The sequence below is a fragment of the Gymnogyps californianus genome, chromosome 1 (genome assembly GCF_018139145.2).
Source record: "Gymnogyps californianus isolate 813 chromosome 1, ASM1813914v2, whole genome shotgun sequence".
Lineage (NCBI taxonomy): Eukaryota > Metazoa > Chordata > Aves > Accipitriformes > Cathartidae > Gymnogyps > Gymnogyps californianus.
Genome location: NC_059471.1, coordinates 37,654,716 through 37,678,309, shown reverse-complemented (window position 1 = coordinate 37,678,309; position 23,594 = coordinate 37,654,716). Strand labels below are relative to the sequence as shown.

Sequence of the window (23,594 nt, the reverse complement as noted above, 5' to 3'; positions counted from 1 at the left end):
TGTGTGGTGCGGTCGACATGCTGGAGAGAAGGGATGCCATCCAGAGGGACCTTGACAGGCTTGAGAGGTGGGCTCATGTGAACCTCATGAGGTTCAACAAGGCCAAGTGCAAGGTCCTATACCTGGATCGGGGCAATCCCAAGTACAAATACAGGCTGGGGGATGAGTGGATTGAGAGCAGCCCTGCAAAGAAGGACTTGAGGGTGTGGGTTGACAAGAAGCTCAACATGACCTAGCAGTGTGTACTCGCAGCCCAGAAAGCCAATCGCATCCTGGGCCGCATCAAAAGAAGCGTGGCCAGCAGGTCGAGGGAGGTGATTCTCCCCCTCTACTCCGCTCTTGTGAGACCCCACCTGGAGTGCTGCGTTCAGCTTTGGGGCCCCCAGCGTAAGAAGGACATGGACCTGTTGGAGCAAGTCCAGAGGAGGGCCACGAAGATGATCAGGGGGCTGGAGCACCTCTCCTATGAAGACAGGCTGAGAGAGTTGGGGTTGTTCAGCCTGGAGAAGAGAAGGCTCCAGGGAGACCTTGTAGCAGCCTTCCAGTACCTAAAGGGGGCCTACAGGAAAGCTGGAGAGGGACTTTTTACAAGGGCATGTAGTGACAGGAGAAGGGGTAATGGCTTTAAACTGAAAGAGGGTAGATATAAATTAGATATAAGGAAGAAATTCTTCCCTGGGAGGGTGGTAAGGCACTGGACCAGGTTGCCCAGAGAGGTTGTGGATGCCCCCTCCCTGGAAGTGTTCAAGGCCAGGTTGGATGGGGCTTTGAGCAACCTGGTCTAATGGAAGGTGTCCCTGCCCATGGCAGGGAGGTTGGAACTAGATGATCTTTAAGGTCCCTTCCAACCTGAACCTTTCTATGATTCTGTGATCTCACGAGCTGAGCATCCAGTCAAGATAGCTGAGGACTTAAGAATAAGACAGATGCAGATAGGTTTATTAGGGCAAGTTATAATGGTTACAAAGCATGTCTTCCCTTTGTCATCATGTGGAAGACAGAGCAGCACATCATGGGCAAGGTAGAGCAGTACGTCATAGGGAAGCTGGGTACAAGCATGTTCCAGCTGTTCAGAACTTGAGTGTCTAGCAGGTATCCCTGCACCTCTTGGGCCTGACATCTCAGGGCATTTTTTGGAGGCACGGAGGTGCATGGCAATGTTTGGTGCCATATCAGGTGGCTCCAGATCTTTGCCCCCACCCTCCCCAAGTTATTTGGGGATGCAGTTTATATAGTTGAGTACCAGAATACTCAAAATATAATTGATTCTTTAGAGTTGCATGTTGTTATGATAGGTTAGGCTTTCTTGCTGCTACAGCTAAGAATGTTCTGTAACTATAGTTCCCCACTCTCTTGCCCACAGAACAATGCTAAGGCTTCAGGCCTCTCTGTGACAACATTTGTTAACTGTCTGTTGCACCAGGAACCATTCCCAAAAGTAGTTCTGATTTGGTTATGCTGCACGGAGGGAGCTGAATCCAGTAGTAAGCAAGTAAACTCGTCAGTGCCTGTAATCCGTGGTGATATAAAATAGTCCTGGACATACTGAATTTATTAATATGGTTTTAAATCCGTAAATGCAATTCAATTTAAAAAAAAAAAATCATAGTTTTGGTGTTATTTATAAACACTTTTTATGTAAAAAGTTGCTAATACTTGTCAGGATGCTATTAGTGGACGTTTGACCTCGGGTGTAGACAACTGTACTAGCAGTCTCACACCTGAGAATAGTCTCTTAGGAGCCCCGTGTGATAGCTCCTTGAGACATTGGAGCTTGAGATATTTGGAAATACATTCCCATATTGTCTGGGAGTGAAAAAAAAAAAAGAAACAGATTTTTCCTTGATCACTTTTATTTACTCAAAGATAAAATTGAGGGAATTATGAAATATTGTTTCAGAAATAATTAATGCCCAGACCTTGTGAAATACACTGATAGCTAACCCAAATAGAATTTGGCAAGCAATCCTCGTGTGGCTTCACAGCTTGTTCGTTGATGGATGTGTTTTTAATGAGTTCGTACCAAAGGAAAAGATTTCACTAGAGTAAATTGACGATTAGAGTGAGGCCTGATGAAGGCTAGTTTGTCTTAAATAATTCAGCAGACACTTAAAATGATCAATTCCATATTCTGCTGATGGTTTCACCTGTATGTCCTCATTGAGGATAACTCAGAATGTATTAATGTTTTTCACTGTTGTCTGGAAAATATCATACTATCACTATATCTGCAGAGGTGTACTCTGCCTTTCCTAATACTTGGTGCTTGAGCACAGCCATACCTAGGGACATTTCAGTTTGGTTAAAATCCTGAAGTGGTGAGGTGTGTCTGTGCTGTGAGATGTTTTGATTGTGTTAATTTCTGTCTGTAAACCTTACCTTCTTTGTTGACTTCTAGAAGTCGTGTATCTGCTGCTCTGCCTTGTCAGTGTTCTCTGTCAGTAATTCCAGCCTTTCCAGGAGTGTTGCCAAAGATTAACTTGCTATTATATGCCATCTGTGACAGTTAAAAAATCTTTATGACAAATTACAGTCAAGTTACTTATGTTGTTTAGAGGGAGAACATCGTTAACTCCTGTAATGTTGATATCTTTCAAACCTTGAACCTGGATAGGATGGAGAACCAGGCTCCAGAAATATCTTCTGAAAGTGGCCATCATGATCTGCACTGATCTGAGTGTTTGCAATTGCCATTGGATTGGATTGGATTATGTTACTTCCTCTGTATCACTGAAAGACTGTGATGCTGAATCCTAGAGGAATGTTCCTGTAAAAGATTCAGTACCAGCAGGTCTCACACTTATCCCTGTTCAGTTCTGGTAAAACTATTTTGGGTAGCTAATCTAAAGAATAGGTTAAAAAAAATTGTCTTATTGTTGTCTGATGTTAATTCAGGTGGCTGGAAGTGGTTGGTGGTTGTTTCTTGTAGCACACACATAGGCTCTCTCTTTCAGTTTTCTGCTTGGCAGATATCTCTAAAACTTCAGATCAGTAAGGTTGTTTGTCTGAAGGGTCCTCATCTTTTGCCTCCAGCCATTCACTCTGCAGATTCCTCTAAATGTGTCAAGAGCCTGTCCTGAATCTGACTTGATGCTTTTGCTTCACTAGAAATGTAAACAATCTTCTAATATTCATGTTGTGATTTGAACATCTTAAGAAAAACACTTCTGTTTTGAGTAAGGACCATGATCAGTACATGATCCTGCCATTTTGACTCTCAGTGATTTCAAGGGTTTCTTGGAATTTAGCCACCTAAATTGAGCGAAGCATTGAAATGACTGGCTAATGTAGGGCAGTTGTGCTGAAAGAATCTTGAGGCTGGTCAGTACCTCTTATATCCCTAGAGGTTCAAATTACTATGCAGATATTTCAGCTGTTCCAGCTTTAGACTTTAGAGCTCAATGGAGCTCCTATGGAGCCCAAGTGCTTTAGAATTTACTTTCCCTGTGATCATTTTGTAGAACTGGGGAACTTTCTTCAAGATATGCAAGCTGTCTTCCACAGCATTCACTTATGTGACACTTCACGTCAGACTGTTTTTGCCACAGCTTGTCTGTGGTTCCAAATACACTCAATAACCATATGGATAAAAATTCCGCAGTCATTATTGAATTCTCTATTGACAGGACTACAGAAGATCTACAGTGGAATGCTTTTTCCTTACCAGTACTGTCATCATCATAGACACATACCTCCCTGTTTAGGAGATTAACTTGAACACCTTGTTGGGTCAGTAGAGAAGACTATACTAAATATGAATGTGCTAGAGATCTGAGCTTTTTTGAAACGAGTCATGTCTGTCACGTCAAAGACATCATAATTAGCTGCTATTGTGGTCTTACTGCTCTGTATAATTACTTACTGCTCTTAAATAATTAAGTAGCATCAAATTCCACATTTTTGTTGAAGTTACTGTGGTGGTTCAACCTGATGGAAAGTACTAAGCCTGCTGTCATGGTTTTCAGACATTCCAATCCCGACCTTGATCATCTGTCTGTACCTTCATGGCCTGTATGTTGGGAGAGTCAAAGTAATATTGTAGACTTACTTTTCATTAGGAGGTGGATTCCTGGTAGTAGCCAGAGAGATGATGAGGCATTTATTTTAGAACTAAGCTGATCAGATTTTTCCACCTGGAATACAGCTAGATCCGTTTTACTTTTAGAAACTTTTCTCCACTTGGTTTGATATTATAGTATTCTATTTTAAATTCCTCAATGACTTCTGCCCTTGACTTCTGGTATAAATTTATTTATTTTTACTATCTGGCTGAATTAGAGGTTTTACAGAGGATTTTTACCTATATTAAACTCTTGACTTGATTACCCATGGGGAAAGCTTTTCAGTCTAGTGGCATCTGCTCCATATGTACCTTTTAATGAAAATAGCTTTTCTGACATCTGTTAGGTCTGCTAAAAATAGAAGAATTTGGGAAATTCAGACCTTCCCACTCTTGGATGATTCCTTTTTAGGAAAGTTCCATTGTCTAAATTCAACTTGGAGAAACAAAAGCTGTCTCTGCATTCCATTCTGATCAAGATGTCAGTAAATCTAATTGTGTTTTTTGGATAGGACAAAAAAAAAAAAAATCTCTTTCTTTTCATAGTAGAACATACCTATCTGTGAGTTTCAGCATGAAGACTGTAAACTCAGCGTGTTTTGACAGCTGTGTTGTAGCCCCCGTTGGCAATTTGGATGTATTTCTTAAGACAGGTGACTTCTGGAGTATTCAAAAGGAATGTCCCAATTTCTGAGATCTGCAGACTGCTGGTCCATCTTTGTTGAACATAATGCCATCAAAAATAGTACCAGGGATTTTCTGCACTGTATATCAGTGCACTGTCATCCACAAGACAAGAGAAAGCTACCTGTGTGCAGCTAGGAGGTAATTGATACGCGTTGTCCCTGTGTCACTTACAGTACACTCCCTTCTCTTCTGTCCTGAATATCCTTTAGGAAAATCTTGGATTTTCAAGAAATTGAGTCAGTGGTGCAAATTCAAGCTGTTTATAATTCAAGCTGGAGAAATAGAGTAGCAGGACGTACCCTCTATCAGTGCTAGTAAGGCAGAAAAGTCATCAGTTCAATTGTTTGCATGTACACATATCCACATTGTAAGTATAAAGACTTTCTGATTTCTCATAAGTAATTTTAATTTTGAGTTGGCAGTTCTTGACTTTATTATCATTTATGTGGGAAAAAGAGTGTGTCAAAGGTGAAGAAAGATGTACTATTTCCACATAGCCATAAAAACATCTCAACAAAAATACTGTTTCATTGTCGTGGATTGACTTCCCATACACAGAAATAATGTTTGGTCTTTCCAGAATGCTGGTGGTCTTCACTAAGATTTGGGCATGTTGACTGCCCATTTCAAATTGAGCAGAGTGTTCTTTTTTGTTCTTTAAAAGTGATAAGAGGTCTGTTACGGTATCAGTTCTTTCTTACCTGAAAATTTTTTTCTGCTTTTCAAGTGCCTGAGTCTAAAGATAAGTGTTAGGAATTCACACTTTTTACCTATGCACTCTGTAGAGCTCACTGATGCTGCGGTGATGAAAACCATACATTTTCCACAGGGGATGCCCTTCCAGTTTACTCTTTTAGTCGGCTTGACTGTAACTGATATTTTACTTTTTGGATGGGAACACTTTCATGTGTCTGACAGCCTCGGCACTGTTGATCCTTTAAGGAAGGTATATTGTGAGACTGGAACCCTTGCAGTGTTTTTCTCTACGAGCTTGTGGTAAGAATGAATTACATTCTGTGATCAAAATGTAATGTCAGTGTAACTTCTGAGACATGTTCCTTTACTTGACATCAAAAAAGCAGACAGTGAAAGTACATGTTTACCAGATGGCACACTCTTGCAGGTGCCTTATGATTTATGCTATATGTGAGAGAAAAACTCCTCTTGGCTGTTGGATAAAGGGCTGTGAGAACTACTACTGGATAGCTCAACTCAGTTGTCAGTTCCCTTTTGGACTTGCACATAGTGAGAATATTGTGGACTATTACTTGAAAAATAGAACAATTCATTACCCATACACTGAGTTCTCTGACGTGTAGTCCACTCACTCTTGAGCTTTCTACTTCAACTTCCCTTTTTAGTTATTTGGATTGTCTGTTTTCAGGATTCCACTATAAGGACATACGTAGACTTACGTATTTATATGCTGAGTATAAAAAAGCACAGGGCATGAACATGAGCCTCTCAACATCGCAACACTTAAATTCTTAGCATCTCTTGTGATAAGGTGTATGGATTTTACAGTTTGAATATATTTGTAGACTACACGTCACAAAGAAAGCCATATATGGCTAAGGGAACTCTCCATCTCCTCCCTTCTCAATTATTGCCTTAGTAAACAGGTAAACGAATAGTACCAACAACATGCGTTGTACATGAACTATGGATTTCAGAGTGTTTAAAAAGAATAATAAAAAAAAGCCCAATGGCATTTCTGTTGCATTCCTGGCACGTGCTTCTGTTGCTGATTTTTCAGGTTACATACTTCTGCATCCATCCTTAAGACTTATGTACAGAACTTCTTAATTTGTTGTAGTTCAACTGGTTCTGATGAAAATTTTGCATCTTTCATGCATATGTGCTTGCTCATGTTTGTGCAACACATCTTTGTCATCTAAAGTACCTGATTATTTCGGTTTCAGGAATCTGCCTGTCTGACAAGCTAAGAGTCAATAAATGATGCATCATCTGCTGGTTCTGTAGTATCTTGAGTTTGGTACCATTTAAAATCAATGCAGCTTACACTTTATTGTGTTAGTTCCATGGTTTAATGTTAATGATCATCTCTATTACACTCTGAGTAGGGATAAATATTAAAAATCTGGATAATTTCAATGGAGTTTTGTAGTTTTTTTCTAGTCTAGTCTTAAATTTTTCCTGGCTGAATGGAGAACAAACCTTAAAAATATTATTTTCAATATGCTGAGAAGTAGTAGTACATATATAAATCTACTAAGGGAATTGTTTGAGGAAAAAGAGTTAATACTGATTCTTCCTGATGGAGCTGGGAGAATGACTTTGTGAAACGTACCTCTGTCCAGTACCTTAATGTTCTTTCAGGTATTTATCCTTAAATTAGGTGTAAAGTTGTAAGAGCACTACATTAATTTTAGGTATTTCCGTTTATTTTTCACTGTGAAATGCCCTATCTAAATTCAAGTCCCATTATCCTTGTTTGCCTGTTCTTAAGTAAGAATTTTGCCACACTATTGGATGCTATTTAGTGTATGATGAGTATATAATATCTGCCTACAGTTGATACTGAGCTAACGTTCAAACTATATACGTTTTAGTGCTTTACTTTAGGACCAGGCTGGAGGCAGTCTGTGAACTAAAGCTCAGTAGTGGAGTTGATTTTCAACCTAGTTTCCTTTGAAAGACATCCTGTTTGTGTGCTCTGCTGTGTGATGAAAAGTGTGGTTAGTGGAAAGGATTGCTTATTTTATTTCAAGATTTCTTATCTGAACTAAAATGCAAATGGTATGTTTACTTCAATGGGACATCCACACTGTATGTTCTACAGAAGCTACTGTTTTCCTGGGAGCATTCTGCTTTACCTAGTTAACTGTATAAGGTTACTATACAGGAGTATAGTGGGGTATGAATACTGGTATATATTAACGTATGCTATATTAAGTGTTTCATAGCTGAGATTTTTCAACACTGTTATTTTCCTGCAAGTTCATAGTAAGCTCTTACTGAAATCAGCTTTTAAATATTTGCACCAGAAAATCAGATTTGCCTTGTTTTGGTACATCCTGAGTTATACAAAATCTGTGAAGTACTTTTATTACTTTGCAACTACTGGGTCATAAACTTGGATTAGTTTTATAGGATTTGGTATATGAGTTGACAGATGTGATATATGATGACACTTTATCTTTTATTGCTTACACATACTAGTTACTGGGAAAGGACGGGGGCAGTTCGTATTAACCACAAGATGGGATTTCAGTTGCTTACCCAAGTGTCTCTCATTCATTCGTTCATTTGCTATCAGTTATAGCAGATATATTGCTTCTTCAAGCCTGTCACACCAATAAATCATTTCAGATTGTATGCATTTGTACAGTGCCAAAGTGTACCATGAATTTTAAAGGAAATCTCCTATTTTCTTTTCAATCAGATGAGCAACGTGAAGAGACTACGGCCACGGCTCAGTGCTATTCTTTTTAAGCTTCAGTTTGAGGAGCAGGTGAACAACATCAAACCTGACATCATGGCTGTCAGTGCTGCCTGTGAAGAGATAAAGAAGAGTAAAAGCTTTAGCAAGCTGCTGGAACTAGTATTGTTAATGGGAAACTACATGAATGCAGGTTCTCGGAATGCACAGACCTTTGGATATAATCTCAGCTCCCTATGTAAAGTGAGTTTTGAAATGTCCATGTTGAGTGTTACATTCACTTTTTAATTTGTTTTTATTACGCTACTTAATTACTTTGATGTTTTTCCTGCAGTTAATTCTGTTTTCTTTTTTTTTTCATAATTCTTAGCACCAGTTGATGGTTTGAACAATACCTCTAATCTGTGTACAGTCATCTTGAGACTGGCTTGCATTTAAACTTTTAGAAGAATCCATTTTGGGAGAATAATAAAAAAAAAACAACCTCAAACTAAATAAGGTTATGGAAGGACCATACAGGATCACTGTAATTGTAGTAGTGTTGCAGTCTTACATGTGTGAGCACTTCTAAGACTGTCACATTGTAATCTGTTTTAATACAGTTATGTTTTCTTTTACATAAATTTTCTCCTTATCTGATTCTCTTTTGTTGTTGCTCAGTTTCATCAGTTCCCTGTTTTTTCTAATTTTCCTTACATTTTCACTCTTTCAACTTTTATGTAAGGTATGTACAAGAAGACATCTATACTTTCCTGAGTGTTAATTTATAATCGATCCTAATCCTAATTGCCTTCCCCTTATTTAGTGGTGGTATTTTTTTCCCTGTGCCCTCTGGGAGGTCACTGCAAAATCTGCAGAGTGCACATGTAACAGTCCTTATGAGAAAGGAATTATTGGGAAGTTTGTATGTACTCTTTGTCTTCTCTCAGCTTCTTTGTCTTTTTACACAAGAGAAAATACAATATATTAACTTCTATATTCTTTAAAATAATCACCCTTACTCTGCCATGTTTCAGAATTCTTTCACTATGGTTCTCGAGTGTTGAATGCGATACCTATAACTTAAATATTCATAGAGAATGTTATATACCTTTCCTAGTCTAAAGTAAATATTTAAGCATGCATCAGCCACCTAGAGAAATACATCAGAGATGAAATTACTGAGTTAAAAGTACAATTTATTGAGAAACATATTCAGAAGGAAGATACTAAAGGTTGGTACGCAGTTGGGTGCATTTACTTCTTAGGTATGATTTTACAAGAATCTATCCTAGATCTGATTATATTCTCTGTATTTTTAATGCACAAGGCAACAAAAAAAGAAATATACTTATGAGAACAATATGAAGGTAATTGTTACAGGCACTTTGCAGAGCAGGATCAAAATTCAAAAATTATCTTGGAGAAATAATTTACGATCTAGAAGTTGAAAATTTTGAAGACTACCATGAAGTAGTACACATAGGAAAGGGAACTGATGTATGCAGATAATGAAAGTAAGGAGTGAATAGTGAATGGCTAGGCAGAATTCCAGAAAATGGTCTTTAAGTCCTGGCTAACTCTACAGTGCTCTGGCATTAAATGCATTTGATAATCTTAGGATCTCGTAGTTGCTTAGATTTGCACGCTTACAGGTCATTTAGCTTTGCAGGGGGTTACAACATTCTGTTGGAGAGGAAAAAATGTCTCTTACTGGACCTTCTATGTATTATAAAGATGGTAATTACTGTTTACTTGGTGCTGATAAGGTTTTAAGTGAAGTCTTGTCTGAATTACTGCAGAAAATATATAGACTGACTGGTGAGAATCCAGATGATAGCAACATGTAACACTTCTAAACTGAGAAAAAAGCATTTGGGTGTATTTAGTTTAGAAAAGAAGGGAGAGGAACATGAGGAGGACATAACAGTGTCCTTTTGTTATTAATTTATGATAAAGAAGGCATTTGAACTTTTTTTTTCTGTGTAGTTAAGGTAGGAGATGGAATAATTGGCTTTGCTGGTAACAAAAGAAGTTTGCTTAAAAGTTAAGAAAGCTTTCTAGCTTCAAAGATAGTTAAGAACTTGATAGTGAAGGAGATTGTGGAAAGCTTTTGAAATCCAGGTATACTGATAATTCTCAAAGAGTCTCCATGAGACCAAATTAAGAGCTAAAATAAGTAATATTTTGAATACAGTATTTAGTTAACTAGTTGGGAAGTGTGTGCATGTTTCTTAGAATCATGGAATAATTCAGGTGGGAAGGGATGTCAGTAGGCATCTAGTCCAACCTTCTGCTCAGGAGAAATGCTGATTACTACCAATAGCCTATAGATGAAGTAGATACAAAGCTATAAGGACCAAAAAAGGTAATTTACTCCCTATTATCAAAATGCTTAGTACAGTGTAATTTTGACATTGTATCATGTTGTATGATTAGAAGTGGTGATACTGGTTTACTCCTTTCAGGACTTCATTAATTTATGCATAAACATATATCATAGTACTCAGTATGTTTCGTTTACATAAGAAATGTGCAATTAAAAAAAAGACGTTCCAATGACAAAGATTTCATATATATTTGATTTGGCATCACTTCATGCTAGTTTGTAAATACCAGACCATGGTGCTTAAAAACTTTTCTAGGGGGAAGATAATGCAACCTTAATGAGTGTATTGATGTCCCTGCCCATGGCAGGGGGGTTGGACTAGATGCTCTTTAGAGGTCCCTTCCAAGCCAAACCATTCTATGATTAGGAGAGAAATACCAACTATTACAGATTTTGCTGGAAGGCAGAGCAACTATGGCCACCTTAGCGATAGTCTGTAAAATTTCAGATCTCTGCTGCTAGATATCCCAGGACAAGTGCAACCTACAGTCAAGTATTTGTTCTTTTGAAGGTTGAGAGATTTTCAGAGAGAGAAGCACTGGGAGTTTGCATTTACTATCCTATGTGTGTTAGGGTACTAGTCACCAATTCCTAATTTACCTCATCCAATTGTGGCCTCATTTAGGAAGTCCGTGAGTGCCAAGCCTTCACTGGTTATGAAATTGTGTCTTACACAGACAGATCACTTTGTCTGGAAACACAGAGGTAAAAAACTATGTATGTGTAATTTTTGGGATTTTCTTAACTATGTGTAGTGTCTTCGTTAATGCTTAATCTCCTCTGTTCTGAGAATAATAAAGTGGTTCAACTATTAAAAATATTAGTATTAAAACAGGAAAAAAACCACCCAAACCAATATTCCTTCAAGGCCCCAAACTAGAAAGCTGCAAATTGCAGACTACTTGGTTGTCTGCACAGCAGTTTTCAGTAGGGGGTGCGAGAATTTAAGAAACGTGCAGTGGCTTCTGTCTTTTGAAGTCGTTGGTTTCTGTAGTATTTGAAGAATATACAATTTATCTGCTCTTCTCCATTGGTGCCCAACTATGCATAGGAAACTATATGGACTATCCACTTTGCAGAAGACAATCCCATATCTTGCCTTCTCCCTGCATCATGTAGAATTGAACTGTAATAATTCTTCTGCATGAGAGAACATGTGTGCATATTCTCAGAAGAGAGATATGATGTTGGTATGCTAATACTCAATCGTTTATTAAATACCAATATATTAAAATTATATGCATGTTTATAACAGTGGTTTATTTTTAAAACTAACTTTTGTTAATTACATGTATTTTAAGCAGTGTCACATTGTAGAAATTGTGTGTGATGTTTCAGTTATGGAGACATTTCTCACTGAGATTCTGAGTGCAGTAGAAGTAACTTATTTTATAACATAACATACAGTAATGGCCCTACAATATATTTTTTGGTTTTGATATATATGTGTTCCATTTTCTGTTTATTTTGAAAATTATGTCTCACATTATTATTAATCCACTCATCTGAAGGAAAACATACATTCTGGAAGACTATATCATATCATCTTTATTAAGATAGTATCATTTTGATCTTTGAAAATAATCACTGACTTTTTACAGTGAAGTATGAAATATCAACCTCAGTGGTAACCACCATCCAAAATTCTCCCTTTTAATTTACATACAGTATGGAAAAAGCAAACAATATACTCTAATTTGGTTTTTGAATCAGATCAATAAAATGCGCTTTAAGTGACCTCTGAGGATATTGGGAAGCACAAGAGGAGTGAAAAAACATCTTTATAAGAAATTTGCAACCATGGGAAAACTGTGGTGTTATATATATATATATATATATATATATTATATATATATATATATAAAAAATAATAAATGTGTATGTATACTTAAATTGGGATTGATCTTGCTCTCAGTTCCTTATTCAGAAGTAATCCCCGTATAGCTCTGTGTTTGGACAGGGAGGTAATTTTTCCTTTCTGCCTTGTTGCTGTAGTTACTCTTATACCATTGAGCATTGCTGATCACTTGTATTTTTCATGGTAACCAAACTAAAGAACAGTCTTGAAGCTGAAACAAACTAACATGTGTATTCTACTTGTTTAGTACTAGTTACAATACTGTGCTAAAGACTTCCCCCCCGATATTCAGATGTACAAGTCTGCGTGCAATTGTGGCAGCCCTTTAGTATGTGTGCATACTTTGTACGTGCCTATGTATATATGTACTTCTTCTGTTAAATTGTTTTATGCAGAAATAGTTTTTAAGTAGTGAAGAAACACTTTCATATGAGAGTGATGGCCGGGCTTAAGATAATTTTGTATGTATAAAGGGTTCAGAAAGAAAAATTTGGGCTTAAGAATTTTTGAAGTCGAAGTTTTTAAACAATGAAGCCTATGAACTCATTTGCCCTATTGAGAATTGATAACAACAAGAGCTTGTGCAGGTTGAGGTTGTAGCTTCCACTGCATAAACATTGTTAGGCTAGAGCTAGCTTCACAGGAAGCTAAGGAAATCATGTCATGGAGTGGATATGTGCATCATGTATTGTTAGATTTTGCTGATTTAGCTCTGATTTTTACTTTTTCACACTTTCATGAGTCTATTCACAGTTTTGCCAATATTCCTATATTAGTTAAATAATTACATTTTAAAAAGAGAAATGTGTACTGGTTTTGAGTACAGAACTCAAATATTGCATAGAATTAAAAAATATTTAATGTGATCTTTCTAGGGATTTTTTAGCAAGGGGGGAAATGAAACAGACCATTACTTAGGGTTTTCTTTAAAAGAGCTGTACCAGTTCAACAGTTTGTTCTTACCTTTCTTGGGTTCACAATTAGTAATATATATTAATTATCAAAATAGTCAGAAGTAAACTTACTCTGTGTTTTAACATTTCTTTTTTTCCTCTCTAGCTGAAGGACACGAAGTCAGCAGATCAAAAAACAACATTGCTCCATTTTCTTGTAGACGTGTGTGAAGAAAGCTATCAGGATGTCCTGAATTTTGTTGAGGATTTTCAGCATTTAGATAAAGCTAGTAAAGGTTTGTATAACTAACTAAAAGTTTTGATTCTAAGTGCATTGCAGTGTCTTTTATGTGAGATGATGCTTGTTTTTTACTAATGTTATTTTAAAAATAAGCATTAATAGTCTATATCATAGATCAGTAATATGAGCTGCTGTGAGTGGTCTTGAAGATATTTTTTGTTCAGTCCTCTAATATTTACTACAGGATTTCCCATTACATTTCTTCTAACGTACCTTCTAGAATAATTGTCCAAAATAGATCCCTTTTAAAAGTTCTATTAACAGATGTTAAACTGTTTCCAACTTTCAATCTTTTATATGGTAAGTGTAGTACAATCACTCAGTGTCTTTTAATTCAGAAATGCAGAAAGGCTGTTGTACCATCACTTAATTTTATTTTTTTTTCTAAACATGAATCAGAACAGTTTTGTCGTCCCTGCGTGTATGTTTTTCATGCAACAGTAGCATTGGAAGTCTGGAAAAATAAATTCCTCTTTTTACTGCTTCATCATGCAGCATAGAATATGGTAAATCTCAGTATAAGCAGCAGCGTTTTTTTTGCAGTTAATTTCTTAATTAAGAGTGCCTTCTCCATATTTCATCACAGCTTAAGTAATTTAAACTGACTAAGCATGGAGTTAGAAATTGATGCCACCTCAGCACTGTCCTACTCTTGCAGGAAAAGAAGATTGGATGGGCTGTCTCAGTTAATCATTTTTTAGTTTATGTCAGTTTGGAGAATATCACTGTTTATCTGTATTGCTTTGTACAGTGTCGCTCTTATGCCTCAGTCAGTCTCCCTGCCACAAACTGCAGCTTTGCAAAACCTGCTCCTGATAGAGGACTTGAGATAGTGGTCACTCACATAGAGTTTGCTTTCTGTTGTCATGGTTCTTAAAGTTTCCCATTTTAGTTGGTGCATTATAACCACTTAGAAGTTCAAGTATTTTTAAATAGCTGTCAAACGCTTCAAGCCCTTCATCTAGCTGTTTGTACTGGTAATAGAAGGATTTTCCTCTGTATATAAATTTAGTATTTTATGCATTATTTTCAGTGTTAACTGGCCGCTGATTTTTTTTTTTATTACTAGCATGTTATTGGCTGTATTGTAGTCGAATTTTGTGTATCAGCCAGAAAAATTAACATGTTCCTAAATAGAAGCCATTACTTTCAGTGTAGACAGTCATCTTATATGAAGCTGCTGATTGTCTTCTGGAAAGCTTCTGAGATATAAACCACTGACCATTCAAAGAGTAGCCAGTAGAATTATCAGTTAGTCCAGGCTTTCTGTTCTTTTTTAGGTATCTGCTATTGACTAGATGAATCTTTGATCTCACTCAGTATGTTGTAGGATGGAAGTCAATGACCATGTTTTCAAGTTTATATATTGAATTTACTTCAGTGTATTATGAGATGTATTTTGCATTTCAGTTTTACTGTATGAAAAAGACAAAGGCTTAGGATGTCTTTAACAGATTAGTGTATTAGTGTGTGTGTTTATACTTGTTTCCCTACCTGCAAAACTCCAGTTTGTTTTGAAAGACTCTTCCTGCACTGAAATTTTGGAAAATCCAGCAGATCCCAAAGACTACAGCTCATGGGGTTTTTTTTAAACCTTTTAGTACTTTTGCAGAAGTGTATTTTTACAAAGCAAGTTGATTTAATATGCACCAACTTCTGCACAGTAATTTTTTAATGAAGTGGCTATTTTTGCTTGAGCTTACCAAAAGGTCAGTTCAAAAAAGTCTGTGAATCAGTGGTTATGATCAGCCATATCCAACATAATGGACTCACCTGGTCTGGTGTAACTTACTGATATGCTGATGAAGACGAACAAGTTCACCAAGAATGATTTGCATTGAGGCTTCTACAGTGAGCTGGGAAACACAGCAGATTTTACAAGGCTTCGTTATGGCTGCTAGAGAGAGTGATAGAGGGGAAGTCATCAAAAATCTTTTACCTTGATGATCATCTAGTCAAATATACTTATTTCAGAAGAAATACGGGTTGTGTTAGAACAGAATTTGGGTATTGAGGGCTTAGAGCATCTCCTCCATTCCAAGATACTGTACTTAGTGCTTAACAAGAATAATCCGTCCTGGGTTGTATTTATTGGAGGCAGTTCAGACTTCCAGTAAATTTGGAAAACCACTGGATCCAAAGGTTACATCTAAGGGTTACAGGCTGCTGATAGTACAGAAGGAAGGAAGTCAGCCTTGTTTTTCCTGTCATCTGATAGGAAGATTCTGTTTACTTATATGCTGCTTTGTTGGTCAAAGTTGTTGGGTGAGGAGATACAAAACCAGAAAAGAATGATGTGTCATACTAATATAATGTTCAGTTTTTCTGTGAACCATATAGGTTGTATTTTGTTCCAGTATTTGTTTGTAAATCCTTTTCTCTACCTTTTGTCCTAGCAAAGGTTAGGGTCTTGTAGAGGTGGTGGAATGCCATTCCCTTCATGGTTTCACTGAACTTTGTGCTCTGAAGTAATTTTTAAAAGTAATTCCCAGGAATAAATCAATGAAGTTTGATAAGAATATTCTTTTCTCCCATGCCTTTGCTGCAAGCTATTTTTTTTTATTGAGCTGTTCTTATTTCCTGTCTGCATATTCATTTCTTCAAATACAGTGATTTCACATTTTATATGTGGCATAAAAGTATTATTTGCAAGTGCCCTTTAAATTATAAATCAAAATTAATGTGGCAGAAAGATGTGTAAATGCTATTTGAACAATATTAATGGAAAACTTGAAGTTGACCACACTATATAAAAATGGAACTATACTATGCATTTATTGGTTTTGGTTTGATCACTATCAAGTGATTGTTGAGTCTTCTACAAGTTTCTTAAAACAAATTACTTAAAAGATGCTTTTTTAGAATTCTTCCTTGACATGACTGTCCTTGTATCAGCCACTCCATTTGTAGCATACCTTGTATCTTATTTTGTACTTGCTCATTCTTAAAACTTCTCTCTCAAGTTATTTCTGATTCAAAATGGTGAACATTAGAACATTACAATGTTTAGCGACTCATTTTCTTTTTATCCTTTTTAGAAGAAACATTCTTGCTCCTTTCATTTTACTAAATATTGTCCAGTAATTGTCGTACAGTAAGCTGTTAACATAGCTTGCAAGACTTTAAAAGCAGTGACAAGGTCTGTTAATTGTGAAGCTAACGTATTTTATAGTATTTTAGAAATGATAAAACATTCACAGTATGTAAATCAATTATTGCATTAGAAAAAAATAAATTTTAAATATAACTTTGACAGGCAAGCAGCAAGGGGCATATGACCTATGCAATTGTAGTTCACTTCAGGTATTTAATTTGTTTTTTTCTATTATGTGCTAAAGTTTTAGTTTCTACTTTTGTAATACTAGAAGTAGGCTTAATTCACTGTTACAGTACATGAATTAAAGATACCTTTTTGCTTTGAAGTATAACAAATCCTGGTTTTTAAGTACTCTTAGATCAGCAGGAGGAACTTTCATTGCAGCTAATGAGCTTACTGATATGACAGTTCCTGAAGATTCATATAATTAAAGCTGTCTCTTCTTTTAAACATAATGACTTTCCTGCTTTTCTATTAGTATTCCAGACAAGAAATATTTTGGTAATTTAGTGCACTTTACTAATTTCTTACTTTATGGTATTCTAAAGATTTATATTGCATTTATCCAGGCTGTTGTTTTATGTGATTGACTCTAATTTACACAGACGTTACAGGTAACACTGTATAGTGTGTTCCTTTCATATTGTAATAACAATATAAAACTGCAGGTTTTCCTTCCTCTAAAAGTCATTAACTCATTGTCGCTTTACAAGTAACTTATCCATTTTTTCATTTTTGAAACTTTATTCAGTTTTTTTCATACATAATTAATTTCACTTTTTTTTTTAAAGGTAGAAACCAAACTGTAAATGTGAAGTTTAATCTGTATTCATTGAAAAACAGAACACCCTCACCTACAATATTTAAAAACATTAGGACTGCATGAGAGAACAATATTAATATATATGCTATAAGCAATCTGTATGTCATAAGGAAAGGGTTTTTTTCCTATTACAGAATTTCTAAAAGTCTATGGCAAATTTCTCAGTACTATTAAATAACATACTTTCTGCTATGCATTGCTTGGGCTTTTGTTTTGTCTTAGGTGTGTTTTCAGATAGTCAGGATTGTGTTTGTTTGGGTGCAGTTTTTTTGTGCTTTCAGAAAACATTACAAACTTCATGAGCTACTCCATACTTTATTATACTCAATCAGTACCAAAATCAATAGATAGTTCGGCTACCTTGCAGATTATACAAGTTTCTAAATTCTTATAGCAGACTCATAGTGTGGAATGGTAGCCCATTCAGAGATTTACTTTGAAAAATGTTTGTAACTACCATGGTAGCAATTTTATCTTAATTACGTCTTTTTTTTTTAAATTCCTCTTTTAAATGCAAAGTTCATTTTCCACTATTTTTATGTTATGTATGGGATGTTTCTCTGTCTTAAATGATAGTTTTCAAGGATGATGGCTATGAAGAATAACCAGGAGACTTGCTACCAACCAGAGGTCCGTTTTTAGAGGTCCGTTTTTTTGTTCTGTATCTGTTACCTGAATTTTCTTTTTTTGTGGGTCTTCAGAAAAGAATAAAAAGAGTTCTTCAGAGTACTGAAAAAGGAACAGTATCCTTGTGCATTCTCAGATGTTAATTTAATTAATTCAGCTATTAGGTAGGCAGCTTTGCTTATGGTATACAATTCATCTGTGGTTTTGTTAGGTTTTTTTATATGTAGGTTTATGAAATGCAGTTGAAAGTAGCTATTCAGAGATTTCTATGAATGGCAGAGAATAATGTGACAAATGGTTTATGTTGCAACTTTCTGGTACACACAGGGCTGTAACTCAAAATCTAGTGGTAATAGTCGCAAAATTTCCAAAATCAACCTTACAGTGAAAACACTGGGTTTATCCTCTGAGTGAAAATCGCTCCATTACTTGTACCTATGAGAACTTCTGGTTTCTTGGTCGGTAATCCTGTTGGTTGCATATCAAGACAGGACCCAAGGGAGGTGTCAAACGAATCTTATGCCTTAGTTCATATGGAAAGAAGCCAATGTATGCTTTACAAGAGCTATTGAATACTCTTGGAAGTTAGTCTAGAGGTAGCTAAACAAACTAAACATTCCTTATATCAAGTGAAAAAAATCTTAAAAGAAATGTGGACTTAATTTCAGGAATTTTATCATAGTAAAAAATTTGATTTTACGCCCCATGGAGAATTGCTGTCAAAGTTGGACAAAATAAGAATTAGTGAAATAACTGTATAAACAAGAATGCAATACTTAATTTTGTAAAGGAACTTGCTCATTTGGGGAACCTTTGTACCTATTGTGATTTCTAAAGATTTACTGTTACTTCAGTAAAGATTTACTGTTACTAGGAGTAGAAATGTCCTAGTGAAATGAGATGATGAGACAAAATTAAGAGGTGTTGTTAGAGAAGGGTTAGAATGCCACAATCAGGAAGAGGACTAAAGTGTGGGTGTGGGGGTAATAAAGAAGAGAAAAATATTTCACTTGATTACATTACCACAAATACAAATTAGTTCAGAAATTAGATCAATGTACCTAACTATCAAAACAGTAAGGTGATTACAGAGTTGCCTTCTTGAGATGTATTTTCCTTGGTTGAAAAAAGCAACTATATGCTTTAAGATGGAGTTAGATTGCTTGTAACGATGATTATATAAATGTGGCACTCAAAATAGGAAATACTAAATTTTATGGCTCAAGGGATAAACAGTAATAGGAATTGAAGTTTTGGTTTAATTTGGCTTTCAAACAAGACTCCTATTAGCTGTAAACTAATGGTATTAGCCTTAAAATAAATACTGAAGTGTAACAAAGTAATGACAAAGAAATCCATGTGGAAAAAGGGTTTTGAGATACCATTGTTTAAAAAGAATAAAAACTTTTAAAAAGCTGTCTTTTTTCCTTGCTTTTTGTTGTCAAGACTGAGAAAACATTACATGTTTTTAGCAATTAATTTTACAATATTATAGAACACTAAGCAATAGAGGAAGTCATAAAGTAAATATTTGTCCATGAATGCAGTACTTAGATTAGAAAACTATTTCAAGCTCTAAATTGTGTGAAAGAGATTCTTATACAGGACTGAAAAAGCATGTTATTTTGTGGCTACTGTTTTTTGAAATTATTTGAAGAAGACTTGTTTTTTAATCTTGAAAATCTTAGGCTAAATATATATATCTATTTACCAGAAATGTACCATTTAAGACATAAAAATGTGCTACTCCAGCATTTAAGATACCATACCAGGGGCAATAAATATTTGCAAAGGGAAATTCATGGTGGGGTGGTTTAAGTACACCTTTAAATATTTCTACAATTTTGTGTTTATTGATGTTTTTTGCACCCCTGTCTATACCTGTAATGGATCAACAACTCTTACTCTATTGGGACACAAGTCCTACATCGGCACACTTACCATATTCCTGTCTGAACCATTTTATAATAAATTGAACTTACTGAAAATATGTAATTAAACACACCTTCTTGTGATTTTTTTGTTTGTTTGTTTTGTTTTCTCTTTTTTTTTTTTTTTGTTCTGAGTGCATTTCACAATATAAAAATTTTGGTTTTAAAAGCTGATGTCACATATGCAATACTGTTATGTATTTATTGCAAATAATCTCTTATTTCTTTTAATATTTGTGGCTTTAAGTTGTGCACAGTACTGTTATCTGGCAAGTAATTTTAAGATACGATTGTGCAATGAACTAAAATGTAAGTGAAATATTCTGTTTAGGGCATAGAAATATATGCATCTCTTACAAGTATGAATTAGCAAATCGAATATTAAGCAAGAGTTTGAGTATTTGCACATTTTTACCAAAACGGCACTTCAATTTCTAATATGATATTGAAGTATGTCAGTAGTCCATGAAAGTAGCTTGCTTTCTCTATCATCTTGCAGTGATCCAAGAGTTAAGTATCATGGCCAATCCCCAGTGCAGTCCTTGAGCCCCAAGTTATTTAAACATGTAGACAGTTTGATCTGTAGACAGGTCAGGATTCAGATAAAACCATTCAATACTTTTAATTTCATATTTATTCAACTGGGTATAAATATCTGGATGTTACGGAGAGATTTCATTGCTGTATAGCATTTTAAGCGATAGTGAGATTAAGACAAATAAAATAATATTGATACTCTATAGGGGAAAAATGTAGAGATCAGTTAAAACACAAAGAAAAAATATCAAATGGGTTATGCAGAAATCAGTTGCAAGAGGAACCTTAAAATGGCCGAAAGGGCAATGGAATAGAAAAGCTGAATACACTTTGCAGATGTATAGACCCTTGAAGGTGAGAAGGCTTAATTTTAATGAGTAGAGAAGTGTTGCAAGTGCATATATATGTATGTGTAGGCTTGTGTATCTCGCTACCTATATATCTGTCTCAGGGAGTTAGAGATTGCAGTGATGGGATTGTTTAGAAGACTGATAAATCTGGCCAGTTTTAAACTTTTTTTTTAAACTTTACTGGACTGATATTCATTAACATTTCCTGCTAATGGTTCATTCTTAATCATTATTAATCACTATCACTGTATTCAAAGCAGTTAGTTATTAACAGTTATATCCTAAATTAACTGTGAATATACAATACACTGCAGTCAGTGCAGTACTTCATGGTCTGGGTCCCCAAGGGTCGAGGTGATGAGGCTCAAGAGCTCTTCAGTGAGGGTAGCCGCAACTGATGCAAGGGTCTTCTTTCTCTTCCCTCCTCCAAATTTGATTTCTTCTTTTATAAGATGATTCGGTCTCTTGGCAGCTCTTAGTCCACCACTGCACCGTATCACTGTGTACTGTGCAACACTGGGGGATATTACTTCCCCGTGCCGGGGCAGGTGCCATATCCTGTTCCTGCGCCATTTTTTCCCCTTGCCTTAGCAGCTGCTGCGTTCTTTCAATAGCAATCCAGTGATGAATAACTGACCATCAGCGGTTTGTCATTCTGGGGTTTCTGTTTTCAACTTTTGCCCATATTTTCAAGTTCTGAGCTTAAACTGTACATTGTAAAAAGAGACATGTGGTGTCAGGCTGCATTTCACCCAGGAGGTTCTCAAAAGAAATTTGTAACAGGCCTAGTAGGCCAGGGCTCTTCTGTAGGTAGTATAGGGCATGGTTAGTATAAGGTCTGAGGCCTGTTCCTACTGATGATAGTACTATTATTACTAGGGAACTGGGTACAGAAATGCTCATGCGTTGTTTACCAATTACACTGCATTAGTGTGCTCATATTTGAATTCAAAATAGGAGAAAATGAATTAAATCCTGCTTAGAGAGCTACTGCTTTCATGTGTGCAACCGGAGTCTGCTTTGGCTACAGAAGGGAAGGTCTGAGGGCTCAAGAGGCAATGGCATTTTCAGAGCTTTGGGGAAAAAAGGATTTCAACAAAAGTATTGTATACGCCTGTTACACATACACAAAGAAGGAAAAAAAAAAAAGGCAAGAAAGCCAGAAAATGGCTGTAGAAGACAAGAGAAAATGTCATCTTGGGAGAAATAAAGCATAAATATTGTATTTTCAGTCTTCTGTGACACTGAGTATATCCAACTAGATCTTATTCCACTGTTAATGGATATTTCAGGCCTTTGCTGGTGTTTACGGAAACCTTCTAATGCTTTGCCTCTGGAATATTTCTTTTTTAGTACTCTAAACTCATCTGACAATACAGGGGGTTTTTTGGTTGTGTTGGGGGGGGGATTAGGCTATATTTTGTCATTTAGCTTTACTTTTAAATGCTGCATCAATAATACATTGGCAATTTTAGAGAATTATTCAGTAAACTCTGTCCATCAGTCCAGTATGAAGTTCAAATGGCAAAAACAATATTATATATTCAGAATTTTTTTTTTCTTTAATAATATATTATAGTTTTCTGCATCAGGCTAAAGATCAGCTTGTCACTGTCACTCTCTCCTCTCAGAATATAGGGGCTGGAATAGCACAAGGGAAGCAAAATATCTGTAGGCAAGAGGAAGATTCTTTTGATATGGAGATTGTGACCATCCAAGAAAATTGTCATACAGGGTGGGCAGCATGTAGGATTTCTGAAATATTAGCTGAAATATCTGTTGCAAAAAGTAGCAGAAGGTTTACAGCAATATAAATGAGAGAGCACACAAGTAGTATTGCTTTGCTTTGGAGAATTATTTCTAGGATTTAAGATAAAACAGGTATAGTCTCAAAACTAGATGAAATATTGCTTTAATTTTAAGCAAGAATAATGATCTGGGGATGGGGGAGAGGGGAGCAAAATGTCTCCATAGAAATTTGTTGAAAGAAAAAAATCAGAGTACTGTATTCTCATATTGTAAATACCAGTTTCCATTTCTACATTCTGAGATAACTGAGATATGGAACTAAAAGTTTAGTAAGTACATTTTTTTACCAAGTTTTGCTGTGGCTATAGTAATGTTGTATGACTACAGAATATTTAAGAAACTGAGGAGAAAAGAATGATTTATGCAATTACACATCTCTTTATCTGACCTTACTGATATGAAAGTTTATAGAGGAAAGAATAATCAAACGTGGAGGTTAATGAGAGTAGCATAGAGTGAAAATGAATTTATTGGTAGTAGGCTAATCTGCTAGCTTTGACTATTAATTTCTTTTTTTTTGACCCATGAAATCTATGTTGACTTCAGGAAAGCATTTAATATTATGTAAAATGGGAGAATATTCATTAGAATAAAAAGTGGAAGAAACAAAAAGTACTGTCTAAAAGGAATACGGCAAAAAAAAAAAAAAAATTGTGGTATTGAACCAGTGAGCGTATCTGACAAAGGATTAGACAGCTTTGCCAGTTGAGGGGGGATTGGGTTGTCATCACTGAATGATCCTGAGGAAGCAGAGTAAAAGAAATGAAAACCAATAGTATGAAGTACAAGATCATGCATCTTGATACTGTAATAAGAGCTTTGGTCAAGAAAAAAGGATATTTTATTGTAA

At 35.8% G+C, this 23,594-nt stretch overlaps 1 protein-coding gene across 1 annotated transcript in view; it reads left to right on the top strand.

The window, feature by feature from the left end:
- Positions 1-23,594, top strand: part of DIAPH3 (diaphanous related formin 3) — a 250,366-nt gene that overhangs the window by 130,586 nt on the left and 96,186 nt on the right. Inside the window, exons 22-23 of the mRNA XM_050905747.1 lie at positions 8,154-8,393; positions 13,436-13,565. Coding sequence (XP_050761704.1) covers positions 8,154-8,393; positions 13,436-13,565 — 370 coding nt within the window. The remainder of the gene's footprint in view (positions 1-8,153; positions 8,394-13,435; positions 13,566-23,594) is intronic.